At 39.4% G+C, this 27,421-nt stretch overlaps 1 protein-coding gene across 9 annotated transcripts in view; it reads left to right on the forward strand.

Moving 5' to 3' along the window:
• Positions 1-27,421, forward strand: part of HTR7 (5-hydroxytryptamine receptor 7) — a 670,153-nt gene that overhangs the window by 75,329 nt on the left and 567,403 nt on the right. For 4 of the 9 annotated variants that reach the window (XM_057530949.1, XM_057530953.1, XM_057530951.1 and 1 more), the window contains exon 2: positions 8,645-9,403. In XM_057530949.1, the coding sequence (XP_057386932.1) occupies positions 8,645-9,403 (759 nt within the window). Of the gene's footprint in view, positions 1-8,644; positions 9,409-11,086; positions 11,216-17,280; positions 18,958-27,421 lie in introns of those variants that run through there. The other 5 variants (XM_057530948.1, XM_007187505.2, XM_057530955.1 and 2 more) reach the window with 5 other exon arrangements.

Consider the following 27,421-nt stretch of genomic DNA (forward strand, 5'->3'; position numbering starts at 1 on the left):
TTTGAACTTTTTAGCTAAGCTTTTATGCCATTCCTTTGTTTTATTGTTGTTGGTAAATTTGGGGCTCACTCTTTGCCTTGCCATTTCTCTGTTTCTCTGAGTGGAAAAATTCTGTGGTGGGAAAATTCAGAGTCTGTTGTAAGTTCAGATACAACTGCAGTGATTAACACCAGGCATAATGTAGGGGTCACTAGTGATCTCCTATATTGTTCATTTTCATCACTTTCTGTAATTACCTAAAAACACTGCTTTGATAGTTTTTAATAGACATAAAGAGTTTTACGTAATAGGTGACTAAAAAACCAAGTGGACAGTAAGAGGACCCTTATGTTTTTGCATTAAATGACAGAAAAATTCAGCAGAAAAACCATTGCCTTATGATAGAGTGCAGACAACATTAGTCTCACTGGAAGGCTTGTCTCAGCTTGAGTAGGTAACAAATAGGTCTTTGCTGAGCTCCCTTGGTGGGATATTTTGTGTCTCCTTAGCTTCTGTTATGACCAAGTGTCTGTGGTAGGCAGAGTTCTAAGATGGCCCCGAGATTCCCCTTCCCCAGTGTGCATTCTCTGTATATTTCCTTCCCCTTGAATGTCAATGGGCCTGATCTAATCAGGTGAGCGCTTTTCAAAGAGGGTCTAAAGATCAGAGAGGTTGAGAACTGCAGCCGATGCTTGAAGGCGGTAACCTCTGTGAGTTCTGTAGCTACAGGAAAATGAATTCTGCCAACAAACACATGTGCTTGGAAGAGTACTCTGAGCCTCACGTGACACCTCAGCCCTGGCCAACACCTTGATTTCAGCCTGATGAGACCCTGAGTAGAGAACTCAGTTGTGCTGTGTCCAGACTTTTGACCTACAGAACTGTGAGGACACCCACAGGATTGGTGTCAAGTCACTAAATTGTGGTCATTAATTAGGTAGCAACAATATATGAATATTTTAAAAGTACTTTTAAGCGATTTGCTTTATTTTAATTAATTCTGATTCTCTCCCTAGAGGGAAAAGCTCATTTCTTGTTTCATTATTTACTTTTTCAAAGAGGAAGCTTTTGTTACGCTTTCCAAATTTTGTTGAATTTTGTTACTTTTTTGTCCCCGCTCCTCTGCCCACTTCTCTTCCTCAACACTGAGGTCAGAATAGGGATTTTAGATTGTTAACTGGTTTTATCTATAATTACAGCTTGGACACACTGATGAAAATGGTTTAAAAGTATAGTGGAACCCCATTTTGAAAATAGTTTTATCCCACTTGATCATGGTGTATGATCCTTTTAATGTGTTGTTGGGTTCCGTTTGCTAGCACTTTGTTGAGGATTTTTGCTTCAATGTTCATCAGTGATATTGACCTGTAATTTTCTTTTTTTGTGGTATCTTTGTCTGGTTTTGGTATCCAGGTGATGAAATAGATAACTTATAAGGACCTACTGTATAGCACAGGGAACTCTACTCAATACTCTGTAATGACCTATATGGAAAAATAATCTAAAAAAGAGTGGATATATGTATATGTATAACTGATTCACTTTACTGTGCAACTGAAACTAACACAACATTGTAAATCAACTCTACTCCAATAAAAATTAAAAAAAATAGTTTTAGAGAACAGGTCAACATCCAGTTCAATGGCATATGTTAAGTCCATGGTGTTTTTTAAAATTTTATTTTAAAAATTAACTTTATTTATATATATTCTGAACATTACACAAGTCCTAACTGCACAGCTCACTTAATTTCTACAAAGTGAACATACCTATGTACACACCCAGATAAAGAAATAGAACATTTCCAGGACATGCCCTCTGCCCTCAAGGCAACGACTCTTCTGGCTTCTATCACCATAGGTTAGTTTTGCCTGTTTTGGGACACTGTGTTCTCTTTTGGTTTTGGCTTCTTTAGCTCAATGTTATGTTTGTGAGAGTCATCCATATTGATGCAGTAGTTGGTTCATTCTTGTTATTTTATAGAATTTGCTGTGTAAACGTACCACAATTTATGTACCCATTCTACTGTTGCAGAATTGTACTTATTTTATTCTTGTAAAATGGGTTGGTTTTATTTGGGGTTATTACCATTAGCACTGCTTTGAACATTCTTATACATGTATTCTGATGAATGTTCATTGTATACGTAGAAGAATTGCTGGGTCACAGAAAGAAAAATATATGTATTTTTTTTTTTCAGCTTCAGTAGGTGTTAAGAAATGGTTTCCCAAAGTTACATCACGTTACACTCCCACCAGCAGTGCATGACAATTAAAGTTGCTCCATATCTTCACAAAACACTTGGCATTATAATTTATTATTCTTACTATTATTGTCACCATCATCATTATTTTAAATTTTAACCAGTCTGATGTATGTTGGTATTATCTCAGTGTGTTTTTAATTTGCGTTTCCCTCATGACTCCTGATGTTTAATACCTTTCCATGTGTTTATTGAAGGCCAGTAATTTTCAAACTTTGGATCATGCTCCATTATTGGGTCATGAAATCAAATTAGTGCATTAAGACCAGCATTTAAAAAATCTGAAGTAGAGTAGCATGCAGTAGAAGAGAGTGAATTGCAAGTTGTAATGGTAAGTATGGTATATATTTATACATATGAAACTTTGTTTCAGTTTCATATGTATAAATATATGCATCTGTATCTATATACCTTCATAGATGTACACCCATATGTATGTATCAATTCCTTATTTGTATATATAAATATATATATTTGCACTGAGCGACTGTGGGAAATGTATTTCTTGTTGTAAAAATATTCTTATTTCTTACTGTCAGAAAGGTTTATGAAACCCTACTGTGTATTACGCATTTAAACAAATCTACAACTTGATGAAGACATAAAAACCATGCTTACCTCATTTGCATTTAGCACAGTTCTGAAAGATAGAACTCATAACTGAGATATTGGAAATATGATTCGTGACGATTTTGTTAGGCCAAACTGGAAGCACACCATTAAGATGAAATATGAAAAGTAAAAGTAAAGTCCTTCATACAATAAGTGTATTGTATGTAAAGTCTTTGTATTTGAATTTTGTATTTTGTATTGAAGTGTAAAGTCTTTGTAATTGAATGAAGGAAAGTTACCCTAAAAGTGCATGGGGTAAAGAACCAGAATCATCAGTCCTAAATACAGAACTCTGAGTCTCCAGACCTCGAAAGAGAATCTGTGGATGGTGGCCCCAGAGTCTGTATGTTTCAAAAGATTCTTGGTGAGTCTGATAATCTGATAATTTTGGGAACCACTGATGTAGGGTGGAGATTGCAGTGAATTTCACCTACTGTAAGGGAGGAGGTCTCATGGAAGAGAGATTCTAAGTGTGCAAACCTTTTTTAAGCCTAACATTCCCCAAAACACTATATTTCAGAGTAATTCTCCCCAGTTTCCTTTATCCCGTAAAGTATTATTCTATAGCAACAAAACTCAGGAGAAGCCATTTAATTAAAGAACCATTATCTATAATTTCTATACAGTTAGGATAGAAGACAGGCAGCGAGTTAATTTGCTTTCCAATCCCTCTCCATGTGTGTTTTAACTCCCTAATCCTCTTTTTCTCTAAACCCCCACTATAATGGAACCCCTAATGTGAGCTGCATACATTTTTCAATTATATAATACTTTGGTGCCTTTGTCTCTGAGATTTACTGTACTTACACATTTGTATGCATTTTAAAGTAAAATTCTGAAGGCTTTATAAGCACCCGCTTTCTAATTAACAGTGAGCATAAAATGCTAGTGTGACAAATGTTAACCATGCATATTAGGGAATATTTAGAATCAATCTAGGTTGCTTCCCCCCGCCCCTCCCCGCCCCGAAAGGTAAGATTTATACTATACAAGATTGGGGAGAATGAATTTGTAATTTGGACAAACACTTCCCTGAATACCAATATTACTTTATATAGTAATTATGGGATTTTAAATGCCAATGAGTTCTGTTTTCTTTGTGTGAACTTATGAATGTAATAAAACACTTTTGAAAAGCTAATTGAATAAAACTATCTAAGATTTAATTATCAGCTTCTTAAAGATTTTATGCACCAGATCATCTCTGTTGCCAAAATCACTTACGTGACTTAGGAATCACAGAATCATCTTAAATCTTTCATTTTGTTCTTAGAATTAAAATGGTTTTTAAAAAATTATATACAGTTAAAAAATTGTGCATAAAAAAACAAAGAGAAAAAATTTAAAACTAATCGAATCTCTACAACTCAGATAAAATTGCTATTAATATTTTGGTGGATATTTTTCGAGACATCTCAGTATATACACATGCACACACACTCATACAACCACCTAGTTTTACATAAACAGATTAATAGAATATATGATATTCTGTTACTTGTCCTTTAGGGCTAGTCATTGTTTTCTATCTACTTTTGGTTGGGTTGTTTTCATATCAGTAAATAGATATATACTTCATAATTTTTAATGGTTACATGATATACACACACACACACACACTATACTTTAATCTGTTGATAGATATTTAGATTGCATCTCTTTTCTCCTCTATTATATGTTTAGTTAACATCCTTCCTTGCACGTTAATCATTTTGCACCTGTACAATTATATTCCCAAGACAAATTCCTAGAAACCTGACTGAGCCAAAAGGCAAATGTTAATGTATATTAATTACCAAACTGCCCTCCAAAACTGTTATCTCAGTTGAAACTCCCGTTAGCAAAATGATAGAGCACTTGTCCTTATTTTAAAATTTGTATATCTTTAATTATTAATGAAGTTGTACATATTTCCGAGTGCTTATTGGATATTCTTATTTCTTTTTTGTTTAATTGCTTCACTATTTTTGTTGAGATGGTTGTCTTTTTCTTACTGACTTGTAAGAGATCTGTAAACGTTGAGATATTGTTATTTGGACTGCAAGTTTGTCATTTGACTTAATTCTGTACGTAGTGATTTTTAAATTAAACTAAATGCCATTTATTTATTTTTTAATAAAATTTTTGTCAAAAATTTATCAATGCATCATTTGATAGTTTCAAGCTTCTGTATCATGGTTAACAATGGCCTTTGGCCAGATTGCAGATATACCCATATTTCCTCATAGTAGTCTTAGGGTTTAATTTTTTTACATGATAATCTTTGATCCATCTGGGATTTATTTTTGAATAAGGAGAAAGATAATTCAGATTTATTTTTACCCCAATTGCTAGCCAGTTGTCAGACTTCATGAATATCTAATCTTTTACTCTTATTTAAAATGACTTACTTTCTGATATTAAATTCCCTTATATATTTGAATATACTTCTGGGATCTATTTTGTTCTATCGATCTGTCTATTTCTGAATAATTATTATTGAATTTTTATTTCTGTGGCTTTATTCTTTTTTTTATAAGTATCCCTTCATTTTTCATCTTTTTCAGATTTTGTCTATTTTTGCTTATTTACTTGATGAACTTAAAAATCATTTGGTTGAACTAACAAAAGAAATGCTAAGATTTTCAGCTAGAGTTATATATTTTTATATTAATTAAGGGAAAATAGGCACTTTTATAATACTAGATTTTCTTATTAAAAATTTTTTTTCTCATAGATTCAGGCATTCTCTTAGGTCTATCGGTATCATTTTATGTTTTCTTTGTATAGGCCCTGGTCATTTAAAAAGATTTTTCTAGATATTTTAATTTTTTGATTGTTGCTGTGAATGAAATTTTCTTCCATGATACTTTCTGATTGTTAATCCTGTTTTAGAAAGTTGTTGACTTTTGTTTATTTATTTTATTTCCAGACACTTTAATGAGCATTCATATTTTTTTCTGATCATCTTTTGGTTGATTTTAGCTTTCAAAAGTCCCAGGTGGTACCCAGGAGACTAAAGAAGAAAATATAATTCCCTTATTGTAAGATATTACTTGAGGCCGTTAGAGAATGGAGCCTAAAATAGGGGAGTTTATGGAATATAATTTGTATATCCAGGAAGGACTGAGTCCTCATCACTGAAATGTAATGTAAGTCAGACTAAATATATTAGGATGAATAAGTATGTTGTTCTTATGAGATTATTTAATACTCTGAGGTGTCCTTTGATACTCAATTAATTAATCTCTCAGGATTAACCTTTGTAGATTTGATATTACTTATGTGAGCAGGAGAGAGGCTAGATTTAATTAAGCCTGAAGATATAAGTCCCTATTTAAGTAATGAAAATGTGAAGGATGGAAGGGAAAATGGAACTGACTTCCTCAAGAATTGGAGTTTACCAGGTTGTGAGTTCCAGGCTTGCTAATTTTTTGTATGACCCCCCCCCCCCAAATACAATATAATTTCTTTTCTTGTCATGAGTAATCCTCCTTCCAACAAACACCTACAGTATTGCTCTACCTACCATCCCAACCCCCCAGTAAGTAGGTGTAAGATGGTCTGACAATGCCATCTGGTGGCCACCTAGGAAACTATATGAACTAATCTCTGTCATTGGACCTCCAACCTGGGTTGGTACAATATCCTGGAAGCCAGGTCCAGGCTTGGGAACAAGCAGTTTATGCCTGTGGCTACAGGCAAAGGGAGAAAATAATCAAAGTCCAATCCCTGGCAAAGGCTGCCTGGGGAATCTGGGAAGGAGCCCAAAGGCTCCATTCACAGGAGTTGATAGAGAGCAAGGACTAGGTCCAAAAAGAGAGGTTTGCAAAGGAGTTCCAGCAGGAAAAACTTGGAGAGAGCTCCTGAACCAAAGCAAAGAAGGGGAGTTTGTTTTTTTTTTGGGTTGGGGGAAGCTCTGCATTCAGCCTCAGGGCAGGGAGGAGCTTAATTGTGAGCACACAGTCAGTTCTAACACCTTTCTTCAGGGCTTTCCTCATCTATCTTTTTTTTTTTTTTTTCCTTAAATTTTTTTTTTTTTCCCCATAGCTTAAAACTCAGATAATTTGACAATTCCACATAAGGTCGAGGCTACTTCACTCTTCCCTTCTCTCTATCTTTCCCCTCTTCTTCCCTTGCTCCCTCCTTCCCACTTCCTTTTCTCTTTTCCCTTCCTTTTCAGCTCTTATTCTTGATTTCTCAGGAGACCCTCCCTCTTTCTCATCCTTCATTCTATCCAGGAACCAAAACATAATCCTATTTACAGCTGAAAAACCTAGAGATAGTGCTTGTGGGTCAGCTTTATCAAGGACAAGGGAAGGCAGAGGTGAAATGAAGAACTGGTACCACTAGCGCCTGCATCCTTGGGAGGAGGGATCAGAAGTCCCTTCAACATTACCACGAGGCTCAGTCCTCCCATTCACCCCCTGCATGATTTCCCCATGTGCCTGTATTCACGATTTTTGTTTCTTTTGTTCACTGCCATATTCCCAACATTTAAAACGGCATCTGGCATATAGAAGGAACTCTATTGATATTTGTTGAAGGATAGAATGAATATTCACACTGAATAAGCAAATCTGGCTTATTCTTTTTTTACTGTATTTCAATTTTGCCTTGTTGTAAGTGTTGCAGTGATGCTAATTTTCATTGTGAAAGCATGATTTGTGACTTCTGTGAAATAATTCAAACGTAACATGTGAGGCTATTTCTATCACAAAAATAATTATTTTTTAAATTCCAAACCACCAAGTGACCTACTTTCAGAAAATAATTTTTCATGTTTCACGAGTGTATCTTTTATGTACATAAATGAAGTAGAAAACCAACAAAATGGCTGGCTTTTACCTATCTTAGCTTCTCAAGTGCTCTTTGAATCCTCCCTCAAATAGAAGCTAAGACTATTAAATACAGAGGAGAAAACAAATTTGGAAAGCTGAAAACTACCAAGCATTTGACAGAACATCTTGCTAACTATGTTTTCTCTGTTTGCTGAGTCTCTTTTGCATTATAAATCCTTGATAACAGAGACAGAGAAATATTTATTCTCTATATAGAACTAAGCACAGAATTTGCCTAATATTTTTCAGAATTATGCCCTTCCTTGTGATCCTCCTTAGAACTGGAGAGACGAGACAGGCTGTTTTTATTTTACAGATTGTTCCTTGGACATTATTCTTGCGTGAGAATTTTCTGGGGATAAAAAAATGATCACTTGGTACTTTCCATTCCAAAACCCTAGGATTTCCTAAATATCTCACAGCTCTCTGTGATCGTAAAGAAGTGCTTTCATTTCAGTGCAAAGGGGAAGTGAAAATGAATTCAGAGCTGGCCTGAATTAAGACCACAGAGGAGATCAATGGGTGTGTAATATCTGAGTGTGGTAGAGCTTGGCTAACTCGTGAGGATGCATCACAACATCCCATCAGGCTTGACATTTTGTTCCTGGCTGATTTCAGTGGCAGTGGTCATGGGGAGGGAAGGCATATGTTGAATCTATAGTTCATTGACTACACAGACTGTGAGAAGCTACAAGGTATGAAAAGAGCATAGACTAGCATTACAGGCAGAGGGCTGTTCGGCTGAATGCTGGCAGTGCCTTTGGCTGACTGTGTGACCTGGAAAAAAATAGGTAACCTCTCAGAGTCTTAGTTTACCTTTCTATGAAATGGGAATAATGATTCCTACCTGGAAGGGCTGTGTGAAGAAGGGAGCTACTAGGTACACAGCCTATTCCCTGGCTGGTGGTACTCCCCAGTTGATCTGCTGTGATCACTGCAGTCACGTGTTCTCTTTCCATTTCTCTCCCAGGTACCTTGGGATCACGAGGCCGCTGACGTACCCTGTGAGACAGAATGGGAAGTGCATGGCCAAGATGATCCTCTCTGTCTGGCTTCTGTCCGCCTCCATCACTTTACCACCACTCTTCGGCTGGGCTCAGAACGTAAATGATGACAAGGTGTGCTTGATCAGCCAGGATTTTGGCTACACCATCTACTCCACCGCAGTGGCATTTTATATCCCCATGTCCGTCATGCTTTTCATGTACTACCAGATTTACAAGGCCGCCAGGAAGAGCGCCGCCAAACACAAGTTCCACGGCTTCCCGCGTCCCAAGGAGCCCGACAGCGTCGTCTCCCTGAACGGCATGGTGAAGCTCCAGAAGGAGGTGGAGGAGTGTGCAAACCTTTCGAGATTCCTCAAACATGAACGGAAAAACATCTCCATCTTTAAGAGGGAACAGAAAGCAGCCACCACCTTGGGGATCATCGTCGGGGCCTTCACTGTGTGCTGGCTGCCATTTTTCCTTCTCTCGACGGCCAGACCCTTCATCTGCGGCACCGCGTGCAGTTGCATCCCGCTGTGGGTGGAGAGGACATTTCTGTGGCTGGGCTATGCAAACTCTCTCATTAACCCCTTTATATATGCCTTCTTCAACCGGGACCTGAGGACCACCTACCGCAGCCTGCTCCAGTGCCAGTACCGGAATATCAACCGGAAGCTCTCGGCTGCAGGCATGCACGAGGCCCTGAAGCTTGCCGAGAGGCCTGAGAGACCTGAGCTTGTGCTGTAAGGTCATTTATCACTGTTTTCCTTCTATCCCCCCAACCCTTATATGGGACTCCTTTTTGAAGCACATCGTAGAAAGCTTCCAGAATCAGTAGCGAGCTTATTTTCTACTAAGCGTATCAGATTTGAATTTAGAATACTGTAGACTCTAGTCTTCCACCCAATAGAATTCCAAAAGCCAAAGATAGGGTTTTAGTTGGATTGGAAGAAGAGACTGATTCACTGATGAATTGCAACTGATGTCAGTGCTGACAAGGACGGTGATGTTTTTCATCCTTTCTCCATAAATATCATCCACATTACGTCCTTATAGCTCTGATTCTTGTAACATTATCATTTTAGTTGCTATTACTCTTACATCCAGTAAAACTGTTTTGATGACCTCATCCTTTACTGGTGGAAATCATGAAGGAGGTGACATTTGGGGTGGGTCTTGAATAAAGAGTAGGATTAAGGGATGGCAGGGGTGGAGGGGTGGGTTTGGGGCTGCTCAAAGCAGAGGCGACAGCATGAACAGAGGGACACAAAAATGGATGGAGGTACATAAAGAATCTGGGGCGTGTCTTCAGCAGGACCTAGAAGCTGGGTAGATTGGGGTCAGCTCAGAGGGCAGGTAAGCAAAGTGAGTGGGGGGAGAGCTGAAGGTTTTTGAGCTGGAGTGAGACAAGGTATGCAGTGTAAATAGGGGTTCACAACAGGAGAAGGGAAATGGGTAGGAGACCAATGTAGAAGAGAGGTCTCCTGTCAGGAGGGCCTGCACGGGGAGGGTGGGGGAGGGGCCTGTATAGTCTGGGGCAGTATGGAGTGGTTCGTGTGGGGAGATGTCAGGATGGAGCAAAGTCTTGAAAACTACAGAGCTTTTAGAAAGTACTACCCATCTTTAGGAGTTGGGAATTGATAGAGAGTTGTTGAGTTTGTCTGGGAAGCACTAGTAGCTTTCCAAGAAGCAATTACAGTAGGGCACTGGGATCCAAAAAAGGACCACAAAGGGCCAGTGGTGATAAGGAAATGGGTTTTACATGTAACACACATATGACTGAACTTGGCATTGTAAAGAAGGAAATGGGTTTTACATGTAACACACATATGACTGAATTTGGCATTGTAAAGAAGGAAGGAGACAATATAGCAAAGTTGGCAGGTCCAGTGAAGATTTTGCTTTAAATTTGAGGTAGAGGAGACATCTGCATGTTTGAAAGCTGAGGGGAAGAAACTGGATTGAGGAAATAGAAGGTGCTGGTGAGAGAGAGAGCAGATCAGTGTTGGATGTGAGAGAAGAGGTATCCCTCTTCACTGAACATGGTTCTCTGGAATAGACCAGAGAACCATGGACAGTGGTAGCTTAGAGGGACCTCCTCAGTCATCTTGTCCAACCCCTTCATTTGACAGAAGAGGTAACTGAGTCCTGGCAAGTGAGATATCCCACAGCGATTAGCGTTACCACTGGGTCTAGATCCCACATCATGTGAGTCTTACCTCTATATACTCTCCATATACTAGCCTGCCTTTATCTGTGATCAAGATGACCAAGGAGACCTCTGTGCTCTCAGCTGTCTCAGGGGAACAGGGTCCCGAAGTGCCCCCATGGATTACAGTAGACTCTCGGGGCTCCCAACCTAGGATACACCCCAAATGACTCTGAAAACCTCAAGGAACTCAGCTTGTTCTCTAACTCATCACCAGGATGAAGGAGGCAGAAACATCTCCTTAATATGGATAAGGGAAACCAGAGATCATCATTTCCTGTCCTAGGAACTCAAAGTTGTAAGACTACAGATATGCTAATTCTTGAGCTGTGAAATAGCTTCACAGGTATTTATTTTTACTTCTATTATATACACTCTTTGGTACATATGAAATTGTTCGCAGTAAAAAGTTAAAGTTTCTTTTTAAGAAAGAATACAATCTTAGGTTGCAGAATATATGCAGTGAGCAACCTATATCCCCAGGGATCTTTCCAGGCCTATAAGATTCTTACCGAATTGACCACTAGTGTTTGTTCACCAGGACCAGATTCTAAATTCCTTCAGGGAAGGAGCTATGTCTTAGTCAAATTTCTGTTTGCAGAATCTAGTACAGTGCCTGACACTGCGGTAGATAATAAAAGTAATAATTTCTAACAATTATTGAACACCTACTACATGCTATCATGGTGTACATCATTCTACCTGTAAAGCAGGTCCTTCTGGCATCCCCAATTTTCAGAAGAATAACTGAGGCTCAGGGACGTAAAGTAACTTACCTAAGATCACATAGCCCCTAAGTGGTAGATATGGTATGAATCACTCCAATGCATGTGCTCTTAGCTATTATGCAACACTACTTGTCAAATGACTTGAGTCTGTAGGAGTGAAGAGCTATTGAATGTTTTGAGCTGGGGATTTTAGCCATCAGCTCTCTAAGAAGACATTTAGAAAAAACTTGTTAATAGAAGTAAGTTAAGTTTATTAGACTTACTGCAGCTTAGGAGGACACCTCCTTGACAGAGACTTGATAGTTTCTCAGATGGAGGGAATAAGCAAAGGATATTGATAGAGTTTTAGAGCTTGGGCTGGGTCATGTTAAGGTAAGGAACTGGTAGGGACTGGACAGAGATTATGACATGATAACTTTGGATTGGTGGGTATAACTAAGTGAGGGCCTTTTTTTTTAACTTTTTATTTTATATTGGAGTATAGCCAATTAACAATGTTGTGATAGTTTTGGGTGCACAGCAAAGGGACTCAGCCATGCATATACATGTATCCATTCTCCCCCCAAACTCCCCTCCCATCCAGGCGCCTTGATGCCAGTATTAATAAGGAAACTATCAGTAAGTCTAATAGTCTTACTATTGATGAGTAAGCTTGTTTAGTTGGTGCTCAGTCTTATCTTTTGGAAATAACTATTTCCTGGAACAAGCACTGGGTGATTTTGCCTGGCCCCAGAGTTGTTTAGCACAGGAGCTGAAAAGCATTCTGGTTCCAGTTCCCAGGAGTAACATGCTGAAAGGTGCGTTTGAAGAGAGTCTCCCTGGCAGCAGTGGGAAGGGTGGATAAAATAGAAAGACTGGTGGCAGGGGGTCCAGTTAAGTAGCCAGTATAGAAACTAGGAAAGAACCATTGAAATCCTGAACTAGGAAACACCACCCTGTTAGTTTTCCTCCTATACAGTCAAAGAACTTGAGAATAATTTTATTGATTATTTTAGCTGATAATTCACACATAATTCAGATAGTTTACAAAATGCTAATTTTCAAATGTCACACAAACAGGCTTTCCAGTTTGAAGTAATAGTCACCCACATATATTGATGATTCACTCTCACGTATTATGCTGAGCACTCCATGTGAATTATGTCACTTAATCCTTATGACTTTATGAGAGGTTGGGTTCCTTCATCTCTGTTCTGTTGGGGAGGTCAAATAATTTTTTCAGTCATCCATGTGGAGCTGAATTTGAGCACAGGACATCTGTGTTTAAATGTACTTTTAACTTCCATACTACTGTGACTTTTATAAAAGTAAATCAGCCAACATAACATCCAAGGATATTTGCCTCTGTGCCTTTAGCTAATGCAGAGTCTTGGGTATTATTTTCCTGTTAATCTAAGACAGGGGTCAGCAAACTTTTACTGTGAAGGGCCAGATGGTAAATATTTTAGGCTTTGCTAGCCATACGGTCTCCACTGAAACTACTTATTTCTGGCTTTGTAGTGAGCAAGCAGTCCCAGACACAAGTAGCCAAATGAGTATGGTGGTGTACCAATAAAACTTTATTTACAAAAACAAGTAGCCAGCTGGATTTGGCCCACGGGTCATAGTTTGCTCTCCCCTGGCCTCAGAAAATGACTGTGTCCTCATTACATCTCTCTCTGTTTGAATTTATAATTATTGATCTTATTTATAATTATGGAATGTTAAAATCATTTGGGATGAATGGCCTAAATATTTATTAACTCTAGGAAGTTTCTAATTAGAGAGTTGGGATAGCTGCTATTTAAAAAATTCTATACCAGGCAGCTTTCTTTTCAGTTCCAATGTGGGAGGACTCCTTTTTAAATTCTTGTTTATAACTGTGTCAGGCATTGAGGAGGATACAGAAAACACATGATGTCTTTCCTGCCTTAGTGCATGTATTTCTGTTGCACAGACTGTACATAAACATGCACATGCTCATTCACTCTTTCTGTGTTGAGAACACAGGAAAAGTGGAGACAGGAAGAGCTATAGGATTCAAAGGAGAGGAAAATAACTCAGTGATTTCCCTAACTCTAATCAGGGAAGACTTCCGGAAGGATATGGGCTCGAGTATATCTATGAAAGTTAAAGCATTTATAACTAAAGGAGACTAGAGATGGCATTCCACATGAAGGAGACATTTGCGATAGAGGCGTCAGTGTGGGACCTTATGCAAAGGACAGGCTGCCCAGAGCTAAGCATTGTTGTAGGGGAGATTTAGGGATCATAATGGAAAGGTCAAATAAATTAAATTATGAAGGATCTTCCATTCCAGCCCCAGAAATTTGGGATTTTTAGTGTAGATAAGTGGTTCTCAACCTGGGGTGATTTTGCCCCCAGGGGACATTTGACAATGTCTGGAGACATTTTGGTTGTCACAGCTGGGGGAGGGGAAGACCTCCTGGCATCTGGTGGGTAGAGGCTGAGGATGCTGCTTACACAGGCAGCCCCCAGAGCAAAGAATCACCCAGCCCCAAATGTCCATAATGCTAAGGTTGAGAAACCCTAGTGTGGGCAGAAGGAAGCCATTAACTGAATCTCTGCAAGTAGGAAAATGGAATCACCAAAGCCATGAAGACTGATTTAGTGGCATCATGTGGAATGAATTAGAAGCTAGAGGCTGGAAGTAAGGCATCTCTTCATTGGCTTGTTTTCTCCAGAAACATTTGAGGGCTTGTTGTGTACAAGGCATGGCGCCAGGCATGGCTGGGATATAAGGATGAATAGGTGACAATCCTTGCCTCTGGAAGCTTACAGTCCAGGGGCCTGGGGTGGCTGTAGATGTGGTGGCGGCTAGTAAAAGACTAGTAACCAGAACTCCCACCATGGTCCACGCTCTGCACAGCTGCATTCAAGTAAACACCAGTTGGATAACCCCAAGCCATCCTAACTCTACTGGAGTCTCTGGAAGAATGATGTGGTGTCCAGTCCATAGCTCACAGCAAACCTTAGAACCCTTTGTTCCCCCTCCCTATCTCTCTAGCGCTCACACTTCTTGGCCAACCTAGAGACTCCGGGCTGCTCCCTGCAATCTTTCTAGCTCTTTTCTTCCCCTCTGGCTGCTTGGGTTCTAGTCTCTTTTACTTTTGTCCATAATTCCACCTTCTTGGCTCTATTTTTTCTCCTATATAATATTTTTCCTCCTTTCCTGTAAAAACAATCTATTGGATTGTGTATTGCTACTTCCAAATATTTCCCCATTTTCTTGATCAACATAATGAGAGGCTCACGAGTCTGGCAGGCACTCAGGAGTCTTCCTTGGGTAGGGAGTGAATAGAGGGAAAAGGCTATAAATACTTCACTGGTAATTGTAATTCACTAGTCTAAATTACAGTCTCTGTCACCTTTTCACAAGTATTCAAATACTGGTAATATAAAACCAAATGTGATAATGTGATAGAAGCAGGGATTTTTTTTTTTTAATTTGATGGCTTTACTCATGGATTTGCTTTGAATCACTGTAAATGGCTTTTAAGTGTCACATTTAGATGACTTTTGTTCTTTGACACCATTACTGTGAACAATATTGAACAGCAGTTTCTAAAATACTTCCATCTAAAAGAATTTCATGAAATTGTTTTGAAGTAGCTCTGCCTTCCCTTCTCCCTTCTTTTCGTCAATGAGCCTTTTATAATCCCTGTCAGTTGCAGTTCTAGTGGAATAACCTTGAGTTCCTGCCATGAATTCTGTCAATATGCTGCTCCCTGGTTTGTACTGAAGCTTTGCAGTTCAGGGTGATTCTACCTTTTCTTTACAGAAACCAGTGATTAAAAAAAGAAAGATGAAATGGGTCCCGGTGGAAATTAGGAAGAAGCACCAAGCACCTGGATATCTGTGGTGGGATGTTGTCTTAAAGACAGAAACAAACAAAAATTTGGCTGTTTCATGGATTTTCTTTCCCCAGAGTAGTAGTTTCCTCATCATTAACTAGCTGGAATTCAGCTCTTTATTTTTATTAAATCATCAATTAGTACTAATAATAGCTTGTTCGCTTCATGCTTTGTAGTTGCCTACATTTTAACTTTGCAGTGTCTCTTTAAAGTAGGAAATGCAGGCAATTGACCTCTCTTGCTTTTTCTAATATTTTTGTCTGTTTGTTTTCTTAGTAGACAGTAAATACACATAGCACAAAATAAAATGAAGCAATACAAACATACCTACGAGAAAAATAAGCCTCGGGGGGATGTCTTAGAAAGAAAATATTCATGGTGGAAATCATGAAGGAGGTGATATTTGGGGTGGGTCTTAAATAAAGAGTAGGATTAAGGGATGGCAGGGGTGGAGGTGGGTTTGGGACTACGCAAAGCAGAGGGGACAGGATGGACAGAGGGACACAGAAATGGATGGAGGTACATAAAGAACCTGAGGTATGTCTTCAGCAGGACCTGGAAACTGGGTAAATCGGGGTCAGCTTGGAGGGCAGGTAGGCAAAGTGGGTGTGGGGAGAGCTGAAGGTTTTTGAGCTGGAGTGAGACAAGGTATGCAGTGTAAATAGGGGTTCACAGTAGGAGAAAGGAAATAGGTTGGAGACCAATGTAAAAGTGAGGTCTCCTGTCAGGAGGCCCTGCACGAGGAGGGTGGCATTGAGACTAGGAAAGAGGCCAAGGATGTCTGGACATTTGGAAGTTGACTAGCAGGTGGGTGGTGAGGAAAGGGAGACATCAGAGATGGTGCTGGAGCCTGGAGAGATTCAGTAAAGTTCATGAGCCGTTGTGAGCTACAGAGGAAGTGCAGTCTCCTCTATGGGAGAAGAGGCAGAGGCCCCAGGCTAAGAGTGTAAGTGTGGAGCCCCAATGGGGACACAGCCTTTTTCCAGTGTCTGCTCCTACATACCCAGCAGCCTGGAGCCATGGGTCCGAGCTGAAGCGTGGTCCTTCTCCTCAGGCACCATCATGTGGGGTAAGGCACAAAGCGAGAGATGGTGTCTTATGGAGAAACTGATCCTGTCACCAGGGAAACCCATCCAACAAGTCTTGACAGCCAAGTGAGAGGGGCACTTTCAATGGGATGGGAAGGCAGAGGCCCTGGACCCTCTTAGACCTGGCTCTCATGCCCATGGATGTAGTTCGGTAAGTTGAGTCCTGTGATGGTACAGAGGTAGGAGAGTGTGTATCTAGAGGGACTGTGGCTCTACACTCAGGAGAAAGAGACTTCCTCAGCTGTTGGCCAAAACTTCTCCATGACTCATAGCACTTCTGTGAATCTAGGAGGAAGGAGTCAGGGAGGTGGGGTTTCCCAGTGTCTGCACACAGGGTTTACTATAGTGCACCCTCCTAGGTTTGACGGGGAGAACACTCGCGTTGTAGTCAACATTATTATTTTCAAGTATGGCAAGTGCAGTAGTATTTTGCAAGGATTATTGAGAGTAGAGCCATTTTGGGCTAAAGCTATATTATAAAAGTGGGTTATCTGGAGCTGATTTGCAAATATATTAAGGCCCTGGAAACTTGTAGAAGCTATGAAATGTATGAAAAGAGCCATAGCACTTTTTCTTTCCCCTTAGATGCTCATAACCCCTGGAAACCACAAATAATTCAAATTACTGAATGCAGTAAAAATTAAATCCACCCACCACAGAATGAAAACTCACATTTACAGTTCTGCTAAATCATTTTCTTGCCTCCTTTTTCTCTCTCTCTCTCTCTCTTTCTCTTTATAGACAAAACTCTGACTACCGTAGAAAAAAAAGTCATTCATGATCAAAAGCAGAATAATGGAGATGAAATAAACAAGGCAAGACAGAGGTGGAAACAGAACGAAATCATTTGCTGAGACTTCGGAATGGAATGAGGCTTCTGTCCTTTCTTGGGATGGCTAAAATGTGACCAGCAAAGTATACCTGCTGTTCAAAGTATATTATGAGGGGGATGGTGACCTCTCCTTTTTATCCTGTGGATCACTGCTATTGTGTGCAGATGAAAACAGCCCAATCAGCTCAGCAGTAAGCACGTGCACAGAACTGAGTTCCAGAAAGGAAACAGTTTCTGGTGCTTTGCTTCTGTCCAAGTCCGTGCAAGTGAAGAAAGTTCCCCTGCACGCTTCCAATGCTTCTGAGTCTAGGCCTTGTGGTGAATATTCAGGAATCATTTATGAGACAGATGTATTTTGCTGTGGGACAGAAGGGTGTTTTCCCCAGCAAACTGCGGTAAGCATAGAGATGAATACCTTGCATGTCCACGTTAGAAAACAGAACCCTGTCATCAGCTACTACAAATGATCTCCCAGAGCAGTGTCTGTTCAGCTCCTGTCAAACGGTTTGGTTTTTTTGCAGGGTCCCTGTGACGTCCCCACCAGTGTACTTTCTTTGTTAACTCGCTTCTCTCGTTATGGTGTAACTCAGGAACATCTCAGGATGGAGAGAATCGTAAAACCTGAATAAAGCTTTTACTCGCACTCGCTCTTCTTCTGGGGGATCCTGAGAGGTGAGGGCAGTTCCTCCTGTGAGGAGTTTTCCCTGGATGAAGAGCGGGGGCTACCTCACCACACCATGTAGTGACACGATTGTTGGCACAGAACTTGTGACAGTTGTTTACACCTGGGCGCAGTGGGCCCACAGGCTGGTCCCTAACTGTGAGGTTTGGGGGAGGAAGTATGGGAATAATGGGGTTTCCATGGAAGACTGTGACACTTCTGGAGATGGAATATCCACATGGTAATTCTCATTGAGCAGCGTTGTATTAAACTGTGTGCATCGGAGGTCACCTGGGCCGGTGTTAGGAACCCTCCAGAATACCATTCTGTTCCTTCTGGAGGATTGGTTTTTGTGTTCTCTGTATCTTAAATCAAATGTGCGCCTGGCCAATTCTCTTCTTCTCCTCTCCCTCTCCCCAAAGTGGTAGACGTTCAGGGCAGGTCAGGAAACAAAAGATCCCTTTGTAGATAGTATTTTTTTTTTAAATGGTTCTGTGTAATATGTATGAGCTAGGGGGACAGAAAGACAGTAGATCAGAGAAGAGTACCTCTAAGGAGACAAAATGAATACCAACCTTCATTTGACAAAAGAGAACTGAAAGAGAATATTATTTTCCTATAATATATATAGCTGTTCTCTCACAGGATAATGTGGAATTCCAACGTGGATGGTGGATTTCTTCCAACTTTCACTGACATCGCTTCTTACAACACACGGGGAAGGGTCTGCCTTTCTGAAAGGGGAGGTGGGCACTGTCTTTTCCAACAAAGCTTGTACAAATTCCTGAACCGCAGATTTGCTAAAGTAACTGTAAATACTTATATTCATAATTTAAATGATTATTTCTGGTCAGATAAATGTTGTTAAATTTGAAAATGTTTTATTACATTACATCAAATAAAGTTTATTTGTAGCTGTAATAAAGCAACTTAAATGACTTTTAATTGAAGGTCTGATGTTATAAATGTCACTCTACATAGAATAACAGAGGGACAAACTTTATATATCTGCTACAATCCTAACAGGTAGTTAAGACAGTTCTGTAATTAATTGCATCCATTTTGTAACTTTTTAAAAAAAATAGTGACTCCTTGATTTGATTAATGAGCATTTATTGGGTTCCTGCTACATTCAGCACTGTGGACATCAAGGGAACCAGAATGGGTAAAGTAAGTCCTTCCTTTTGAGGAATTTGCCATCAGAAGGCAGACATTTCTCAGCTTGTCACCATATAGTATAGTAAGTGCTGTAGCGGTTTGTAGGGAACGACATGTTTCTTTCCTGTAGTTTAAGACAGGGCATTATGGTTAATTGGGTTGATGCAGGTTTTCATATGTGTTTAATTTTTTTTATTAGGACCTTAGTTTTTCATATTGGCTCTTTATCCTGCCTGACTTGAACGCCTGATCCTTGAACTCTCTGCTTCATTCTGGCTACAGAGGCTGGACATTGGACACTGTGCTTTCCGTGTGTGGCAGCCAAAGGAAAGGAAAAGGTAGAAATTGAGAGAGAATGAGAAAAAATGTCAAACAATTTATACTATTTCACCTATGATATAATTTGTGCCAAAGGTACAGCTTTTGCTTTAACTAAGAATTGGGAAGATCACTGAGATAAACATTTTACATATATTTTTGGACTATTCAGCAAGAATGACTATTCTAAGCTCTCTTCTCACTCTAGGATATCAGCTATCATCTTTTGGTAAGACTGAATGTTGGGAAAGGATTACTGAGCAGTAATGTACTTGTAAGAGATAACATAGTGACTGTTGCCTTAGTGTTTAGTTTGATTCTGTAAATATTAAACAGGAGGCACTCATAGAGCCTAGGTTTTCTGGAAATTGTTTCATAAATTCTTAAAGCGTTTACCATGGTGTCATGTGCTTGAGATGCCTGTATGTGGTTTTATTTTTTTCTGTTTTTCTTTTTTGGTTTTTTTTTGAATTTTTGAATTTTATTTATTTTTTTATACAGCAGGTTCTTATTAGATATCCATTTAATACATATTAGTGTATATATGTCAATCCCAATCTCCCAATTCATCATACCACCATCCCTACCCCCCACCGCTTTCCCCCCTTGGTATCCATACGTTTGTTCTCTACATTTGTGTCTCAATTGCTGCCCTGCAAACCGATTCATCTGTACCATTTTTCTAGGTTCCACATATATGCGTTAATACACGATATTTGTTTTTCTCTTTCTGACTTACTTCACTCTGTATGACAGTCTCTAGATTCATCCATGTCTCTACAAATGACCCAATTTCGTTCCTTTTTATAGCTGAGTAATATTCCACTGTATATATGTACCACATCTTCTTTATCCATTCGTCTGTCGATGGGCATTTAGGTTGCTTCCATGACCTGGCTATTGTAAATAGGGCTGCAGTGAACATTGGGATGCATGTGTCTTTTTGAATGATGGTTTTAGCTGGGTATATGCCCAGTAGTGGGATTGCTGGGTCATATGGTAATTCTATTTTTAGTTTGTTAAGGAACCTCCATACTGTTCTGCATAGTGGCTGTATCAATTTACATTCCCACCAACAGTGCAAGAGGGTTCCCTTTTCTCCACACCCTCTCCAGCATTTGTTGTTTGTAGATTTTCTGATGATGCCCATTCTAACTGGTGTGAGGTGATACCTCATTGTAGTTTTGATTTACATTTCTCTAATAATTAGTGATGTTGAGCAGCTTTTCATGTGCTTCTTGGCCATCTGTATGTCTTCTTTGGAGAAATGTCTGTTTAGATCTTCCAACCATTTTTGGATTACGTTGTTTGTTTTTTAAATATTGAGCTGCATGAGCTGTTTATATATTTTGGAGATTAATCCTTTGTCCATTGATTCATTTGAAAATATTTTCTCCCATTCTGAGGGTTGTCTTTTTGTCTTGTTTGTAGTTTCCTTTGCTTTGCAAAAGGTTTTAAGTTTCATTAGGTCCCATTTGTTTATTTTTGTTTTTATTTCCATTACTCTAGGAGGTGGATCAAAAAGATCTTGCTGTGATTTATGTCAAAGAATGTTCTTCCTATGTTTTCCTCTAAGAATTTATAGTGTCCGGTCTTACATTTAGGTCTCTAATCCATTCTGAGTTTATTTTTGTGTATGGTGTTAGGGAGTGCTCTAATTTCATTCTTTTACATGTAGCTGTCCAGTTTTCCCAGCACCACTTATTGAAGGGACTGTCTTTTCCCCATTGTATATCCTTGCCTCCTTTGTCATAGATTCGTTGACCATAGGTGCATGGGTTTATCTCTGGGCTTTCTATGCTGTTCCATTAATCTATATTTCTGTTTTTGTGTCAGTACCATATTGTTTTGATGACTGTAGCTTTGTAGTATAGTCTGAAGTCAGGGAGCCTGATTCCTCCAGCTCCGTTTATCTTTCTCAAGATTGCTTTCGCTATTCAGGGTCTTTTGTGTTTCCATACAAATTGTGAAATTTTTTGTTCTAGTTCTGTGAAAAATGCCAGTGGTAGTTTGATAGGGATTGCATTGAATCTGTAGATTGCTTTGGGTAGTATAGTCATTTTCACAATATTGATTCTTCCAATCCAAGAACATGGTATATCTCACCATCTGTTTGTATCATCTTTAATTTCTTTCATCAGTGTCTTATAGTTTTCTGTATACAGGTCTTTTGTCTCCCTAGGTAGGTTTATTCCTAGGTATTTTATTCTTTTTGTTGCAATGGTAAATGGGAGTGTTTCCTCTCTTTCAGATTTTTCATCGTCAGTGTATAGGAATGCAAGAGATTTCTGTGCATTAATTTTGTATCCTGCAACTTTACCAAATTCATTGGTTAGCTCTAGTAGTTTTCTGGTGGCATCTTTAGGATTCTCTATGTATAGTATCATGTCATCTGCAAACAGTGACAGTTTTACTTCTTCTTTTCCAATTTGTATTCCTTTTCTTTCTTTTTCTTCTCTGATTGCTGTGGCTAGGACTTCCAAAACTATGTTGAATAATAGTGGTGAGAGTGGACATCCTTGTCTTGTTCCTGATCTTAGAGGAAATGCTTTCAGTTTTTCACCACTGAGAATGATGTTTGCTGTGGGTTTGTCATATATGGCCTTTATTATGTTGAGGTAGGTTCCCTCTATGCCCACTTTCTGGAGAGTTTTTATCATAAATGGGTGTTGAATTTTGTCAAAAGCTTTTTCTGCATCTGTTGAGATGATCATATGGTTTTTCTTCTTCAATTTGTTAATATGGTGTATCACATTGATTGATTTGCGTATATTGAAGAATCCTTGCATCCCTGGGATAAATCCCACTTGATCATGGTATATGATGCTTTTAATGTGTTGTTGGATTCTGTTTGCTACTATTTTGTTGAGGATTTTTGCGTCTGTATTCATCAGTGATATTGGTCTGTAATTTTCTTTTTTTGTAGTATCTTTGTCTGATTTTGGTATCAGGGTGATGGTGGCCTCATAGAATGAGTTTGGTAGTGTTCCTTCCTCTGCAGTTTTTTGAAGAGTTTGAGAAGGATGGGTGTTAGCTCTTCTGTAAATGATTGATAGAATTCACCTGTGAAACCATCTGGTCCTGGACTTTTGTTTGTTGGAAGATTTTTAATCACAGTTTCAATTTCATTACTTGTGATTGGTCTGTTTATATTTTCTATTTCTTCCTGGCTCAGTCTCGGAAGGTTGTGCTTTTCTAAGAATTTGTCCATTTCTTCCAGGTTGTCCATTTTATTGGCATAGAGTTGCTTGTAGTAGTCTCTTAGGATGCTTTGTATTTCTGTGGTGTCTGTTGTAACTTCCCCTCTTTCATTTCTAATTTTATTGATTTGAGTCCTCTCCCTTTTTTTCTTGATGAGTCTGGTTAATGGTTTATCAATTTTGTTTATCTTCTCAAAGAACCAGCTTTTAGTTTTATTGATCTTTGCTATTGTTTTCTTTGTTTCTATTTCATTTATTTCTGCTCTGATCTTTATGATTTCTTTCCTTCTGCTAACTTTGGGTTTTGTTTGTCCTTCTTTCTCTAGTTCCTTTAGGTGTAAGGTTAGATTGTTTATTTGAGATTTTTCTTGTTTCTTGAGGTAGGCTTGTATTGCTATAAACTTCCCTCTTAGATCTGCTTTTGCTGCATCCCATAGGTTTTGGATCATCATGTTTTCATTGTCATTTGTCTGTAGGTATCTTTTGATTTCCTCTTTGATTTCTTCAGTGATCCCTTGGTTATTTAGTAACATATTGCTTAGCCTCCATGTGTTTGTGTTTTTTACATTTTTTTCCCTGTAATGGATTTCTAATCTCATAGCATTGTGGTCAGAAAAGATACTTGATATGATTTCGAGTTTCTTAAATTTACTGAGGCTTGATTTGTGACCCAAGATGTGATGTATCCTGGAGAATGTTCCGTGCACACTTGAGAAGAAAGTGTAACCTGCTGTTTTTGGATGGAATGTCCTATAAATATCCATTAAATCTATCGGGTCTATTGTGTCATTTAAACCTTGTGTTTCCTTATTAATTTTCTTTTTAGATAATCTGTCTATTGGTGTAAGTGAGGTGTTAAAGTCCCCCAATATTATTGTGTTACTGTCGATTTCCTCTTTTATAGCTGTTAGCAGTTGCCTTATGTATTGAGGTGCTCCTATGCTGGGTGCATATATATTTTTAATTGTTATATCTTCTTCTTGGATTGATCCCTTGATCATTATGTAGTGTCCTTACTTGTCTCTTGTAACATTCTTTATTTTAAAGTCTATTTTATCTGATATGAGTATTGCTACTCCAGCTTTCTTTTGATTTCCATTTGCATGGAATATCTTTTTCCATCCCCTCACTTTCAGTCTGTATGTGTCCCTAGGTCTGAAGTGGGTCTCTTGTAGACAGCATATATATGGGTCTTGTTTTTGTATCCATTCAGCAAGCCTGTGTCTTTTGGTTGGAGCATTTAATCCATTCACATTTAAGGTAATTATTGATATGTATGTTACTATGACCATTTTCTTAATTGTTTTGCGTTTGTTTTTGTAGGTCCTTTTCTTCTCTTGTGTTTCCCACTTAGAGAAGTTCCTTTAGCATTTGTTGTAGAGCTGGTTTGGTGGTGCTGAATTGTCTTAGCTTTTGCTTGTCTCTAAAGCTTTTGATTCCTACATTGAATCTTAATGAGATCCTTGCTGGTTGGAGTAATCTTGGTTGTAGGTTCTTCCCTTTCATCATTTTAAATATGTCATGCCACTCCCTTCTGGCTTGTAGAGTTTTTGCTGAGAAATTAGCTGTTAACCTTATGTGAGTTCCCTTTTATGTTATTTGTTGTTTTTCCCTTGCTGCTTTCAATAATTTTTCTTGGTCTTTAATTTTTGCCAGTTTGCTTACTACGTGTCTCGGCGTGTTTCTCTTTGTGTTTATCCTTCCTGGGACTCTGTGTGCTTCCTGGACTTGGGTGGCTATTTCCTTTCCCATGTTAGGGAAGTTTTCAACTATAATCTCTTCAAATATTTTCTTGGGTCCTTTCTCTCTCTCTTCTCCTTCTGGGTCCCCTATAATGCGAATGTTGTTGTGTTTAGTGTTGTCCCAGATGTCTCTTAGGCTGTCTTCATTTCTTTTCATTCTTTATTCTTTTCCATGGCAGTGAATTCCACCATTCTGTCTTCAAAGTCACTTATCCGTTCTTCTGCCTCAGTTATTCTGCTATTGCTTCCTTCTAGTGTATTTTTCACTTCAGTTATTGTATTGTTCATCTCTGTTTGTTCTTTAATTCTTCTAGGTCCTTGTTAAACATTTCTTGCATCTTCTTGATCTTTGCCTCCATTCTTTTTCCGAGGTCCTAGATCATCTTCACTATCATTATTCTGAATTCTTTTCCTGGCAGGTTGCCTATCTCCACTTCATTTAGTTGTTTTTCTGGGGTTTTATCTTGTTCCTTCATCTGGTACATAGCCCTCTGCCTTTTCATCTTGTCTATGTTTCTGTGAATGTGGCTGTTGTTCCACAGGCTGCAGGACTGTAGTTCTTCTTGCTTCTGCTGTCTGCCCTCTGGTGGATTAGGCTATCTAAGAGGCTTGTGCAGGTTTCCTGATGGGAGGGACTGATGGTGGGTAGAGCTGGCTCTTGCTCTGGTAGCCAGAGCTCAGGAAAACTTTAATCCTCTTGCCTGATGATGTGTTGGGCTGGGTTCCCTCCCTTTTGGTGCTTTGGCCTGAGGCGACCCAACACTCGAGCCTACCTGGGCTCTTTGGTGGGACTCATGGCATACTCTGGGAGGGCTCACACCAAGGAGTACTTCACCGAACTTCTCCTGCCAGTGTCCATGTCCTCACGATGAGACACAGCCAACCCCCACCTCTGCAGGAGACCCTCCAACACTAGTAGGTAGGTCTGGTTCAGTCTCCTATGTGGTCACTGCTCCTTCCCCTGGGTCCCGATGCACACACTACTTTGTTTGTGTCCTCCAAGAGTGGAGACTCTGTTTCCCCCAGTCCTGTCAAAGTCCTGCAATCAAATCCCGCTAGCCTTCAAAGTCTGATTCTGTAGGAATTCCTCCTCCCGTTTCCAGACCCCCAGGTTGGGAAGCCTGACTTGGGGCTCAGAACCTTCACTCCAGTGGGTGGACTTCTGTGGTATAAGTGTTCTCCAGTTTGTGAGTCACCCACCCAGCAGTTTTGGGATTTGATTTTATTGTGATTACACCCCTCCTACCGTCTCACTGTGGATTCTCCTTTGTCTTTGGGCGTGGGATATCTTTTTTGGTGAGTTCCAGTGTCTTCCTGTTGATGATTGTTCAGCAGTTAGCTGTGATTCTGGTGCTCTCGCAAGAGGGAGTGAGAGCACGTCCTTCTACTCCGCCATCTTGAACCAATCTCTGCAAATGGCATTATCTCATTCTTTTTTATGGCTGAGTAATATTCTAGTGCGTGTGGGTGTGTACCACATCTTTATGCATTCATCTGTTGGTGCACACTTAGGTTGCTTCCATGTCTTGGCTATTGCAAATAGTGCTGCTGTGAACCTTGGGGTGGATATATCTTTTCAAATTAGAGTTTTTGTCTTTTCCAGTTATGTGCTCAGGATTGGGATTGGTGGATCATATGGTAGCTCTACTTTTAGTTTGGTAGCTATATTTTTACTTTCCTAAGGAATCTCCATACTGTTTTCCATAGTGGTTATATCAATTTACATTCCCACCAGAAGTGTAGGAGAGTTTCCTTTTCTCCACACCCTCTCCAGCATTTATTCTTTGTACACTTTTTTTTTAATTAATGTATTTTATTTATTTATTTTTGGCTGCATTGTGTCTTCGTTGCTGCACGCGGGCTTTCTCTAGTTGCGGCGAGTGGGGGCTACTCTTCGTTGTGCGCAGGCTTCTCATTGCGGTGGCTTCTCTTGTTGTGGAACACGGGCTCTAGGCATCTGGCCTTCAGCAGTTGTGGCACACAGGCTCAGTAGCTGTGGCTCGCAGGCTCTAGAGCGCAGGCTCAGTAGTTGTGGCTCACGGGCTTAGTTACTCCATGGCATGTGGGATCTTCCTGGACCAGGGCTCGAACTCGTGTCCCCTGCATTGGCAGGCGGATTCTTAACCACTGCACCACCAGGGAAGTCCCTCTTTGTAGTCTTTTTGATGATGGCCATTCTGACCGGTGGGAGATGATACCTCATTGTGGTTTTGATTTGCATTTCTCTAATAATTAGCAACGTTGAGCATCTTTACATGTGCTTGCTGGCCATCTGTATGTCTTCCTTGGAGAAATGTCTATTTAGGTCTTCTGCCCATTTTTTGATTGGGTTGTTTGGGTTTGTTTTTTCTTTACATTGAGTTGTTTAAGTTGTTAGTATATTTTGGAAATTAACCCCTTGTCAGTTGCATTGTTTGCAAATACTTTCTCCAATTCTGTAGGTTGTTTTTTCTTTTTGTTGATAGTTTGCTTTGCTGTACAAAAGCTTTTAAGTTTGAATAGGTACCATGTATTTATTTTTGTTTTTATTTCCTTTCCTTGGGAGACTGATCTAAGAAAATATTGCTATGATATATGTCCAAGAAAGTTTTGCCTATATTCTCTTCTAGGAGTTTTATGGTATCATGTATTATATTTAGGTCTTTAAACCATTTTGAGTTTATTTTTGTGTATGGTGTGAGGGTATGCACTAACTTCATTGAGTTACATGCGGCTGTCCAGCTTTCCCAATACCACTTGCTGAAGAGACAGTCTTTTCTCCATTGTATATTCTTGCCTCCATTGTCTAAGATTGATTGACCATAGGCTTATAGGTTTCTTTCTGGGCTCTCTATTCTGTTCTGTTGAATCTATATGTCTGTTTTTTGTGCCAATACCACACTGTTTTTTTGTTTGTTTTTTTTAAATTGGGGTATAGTTGTTTTACAGTGCTGTGTTAGTTTCTGATGTATAGCGAAATGAAGTAGAGTTC

The sequence above is a fragment of the Balaenoptera acutorostrata genome, chromosome 16 (genome assembly GCF_949987535.1).
Source record: "Balaenoptera acutorostrata chromosome 16, mBalAcu1.1, whole genome shotgun sequence".
Lineage (NCBI taxonomy): Eukaryota > Metazoa > Chordata > Mammalia > Artiodactyla > Balaenopteridae > Balaenoptera > Balaenoptera acutorostrata.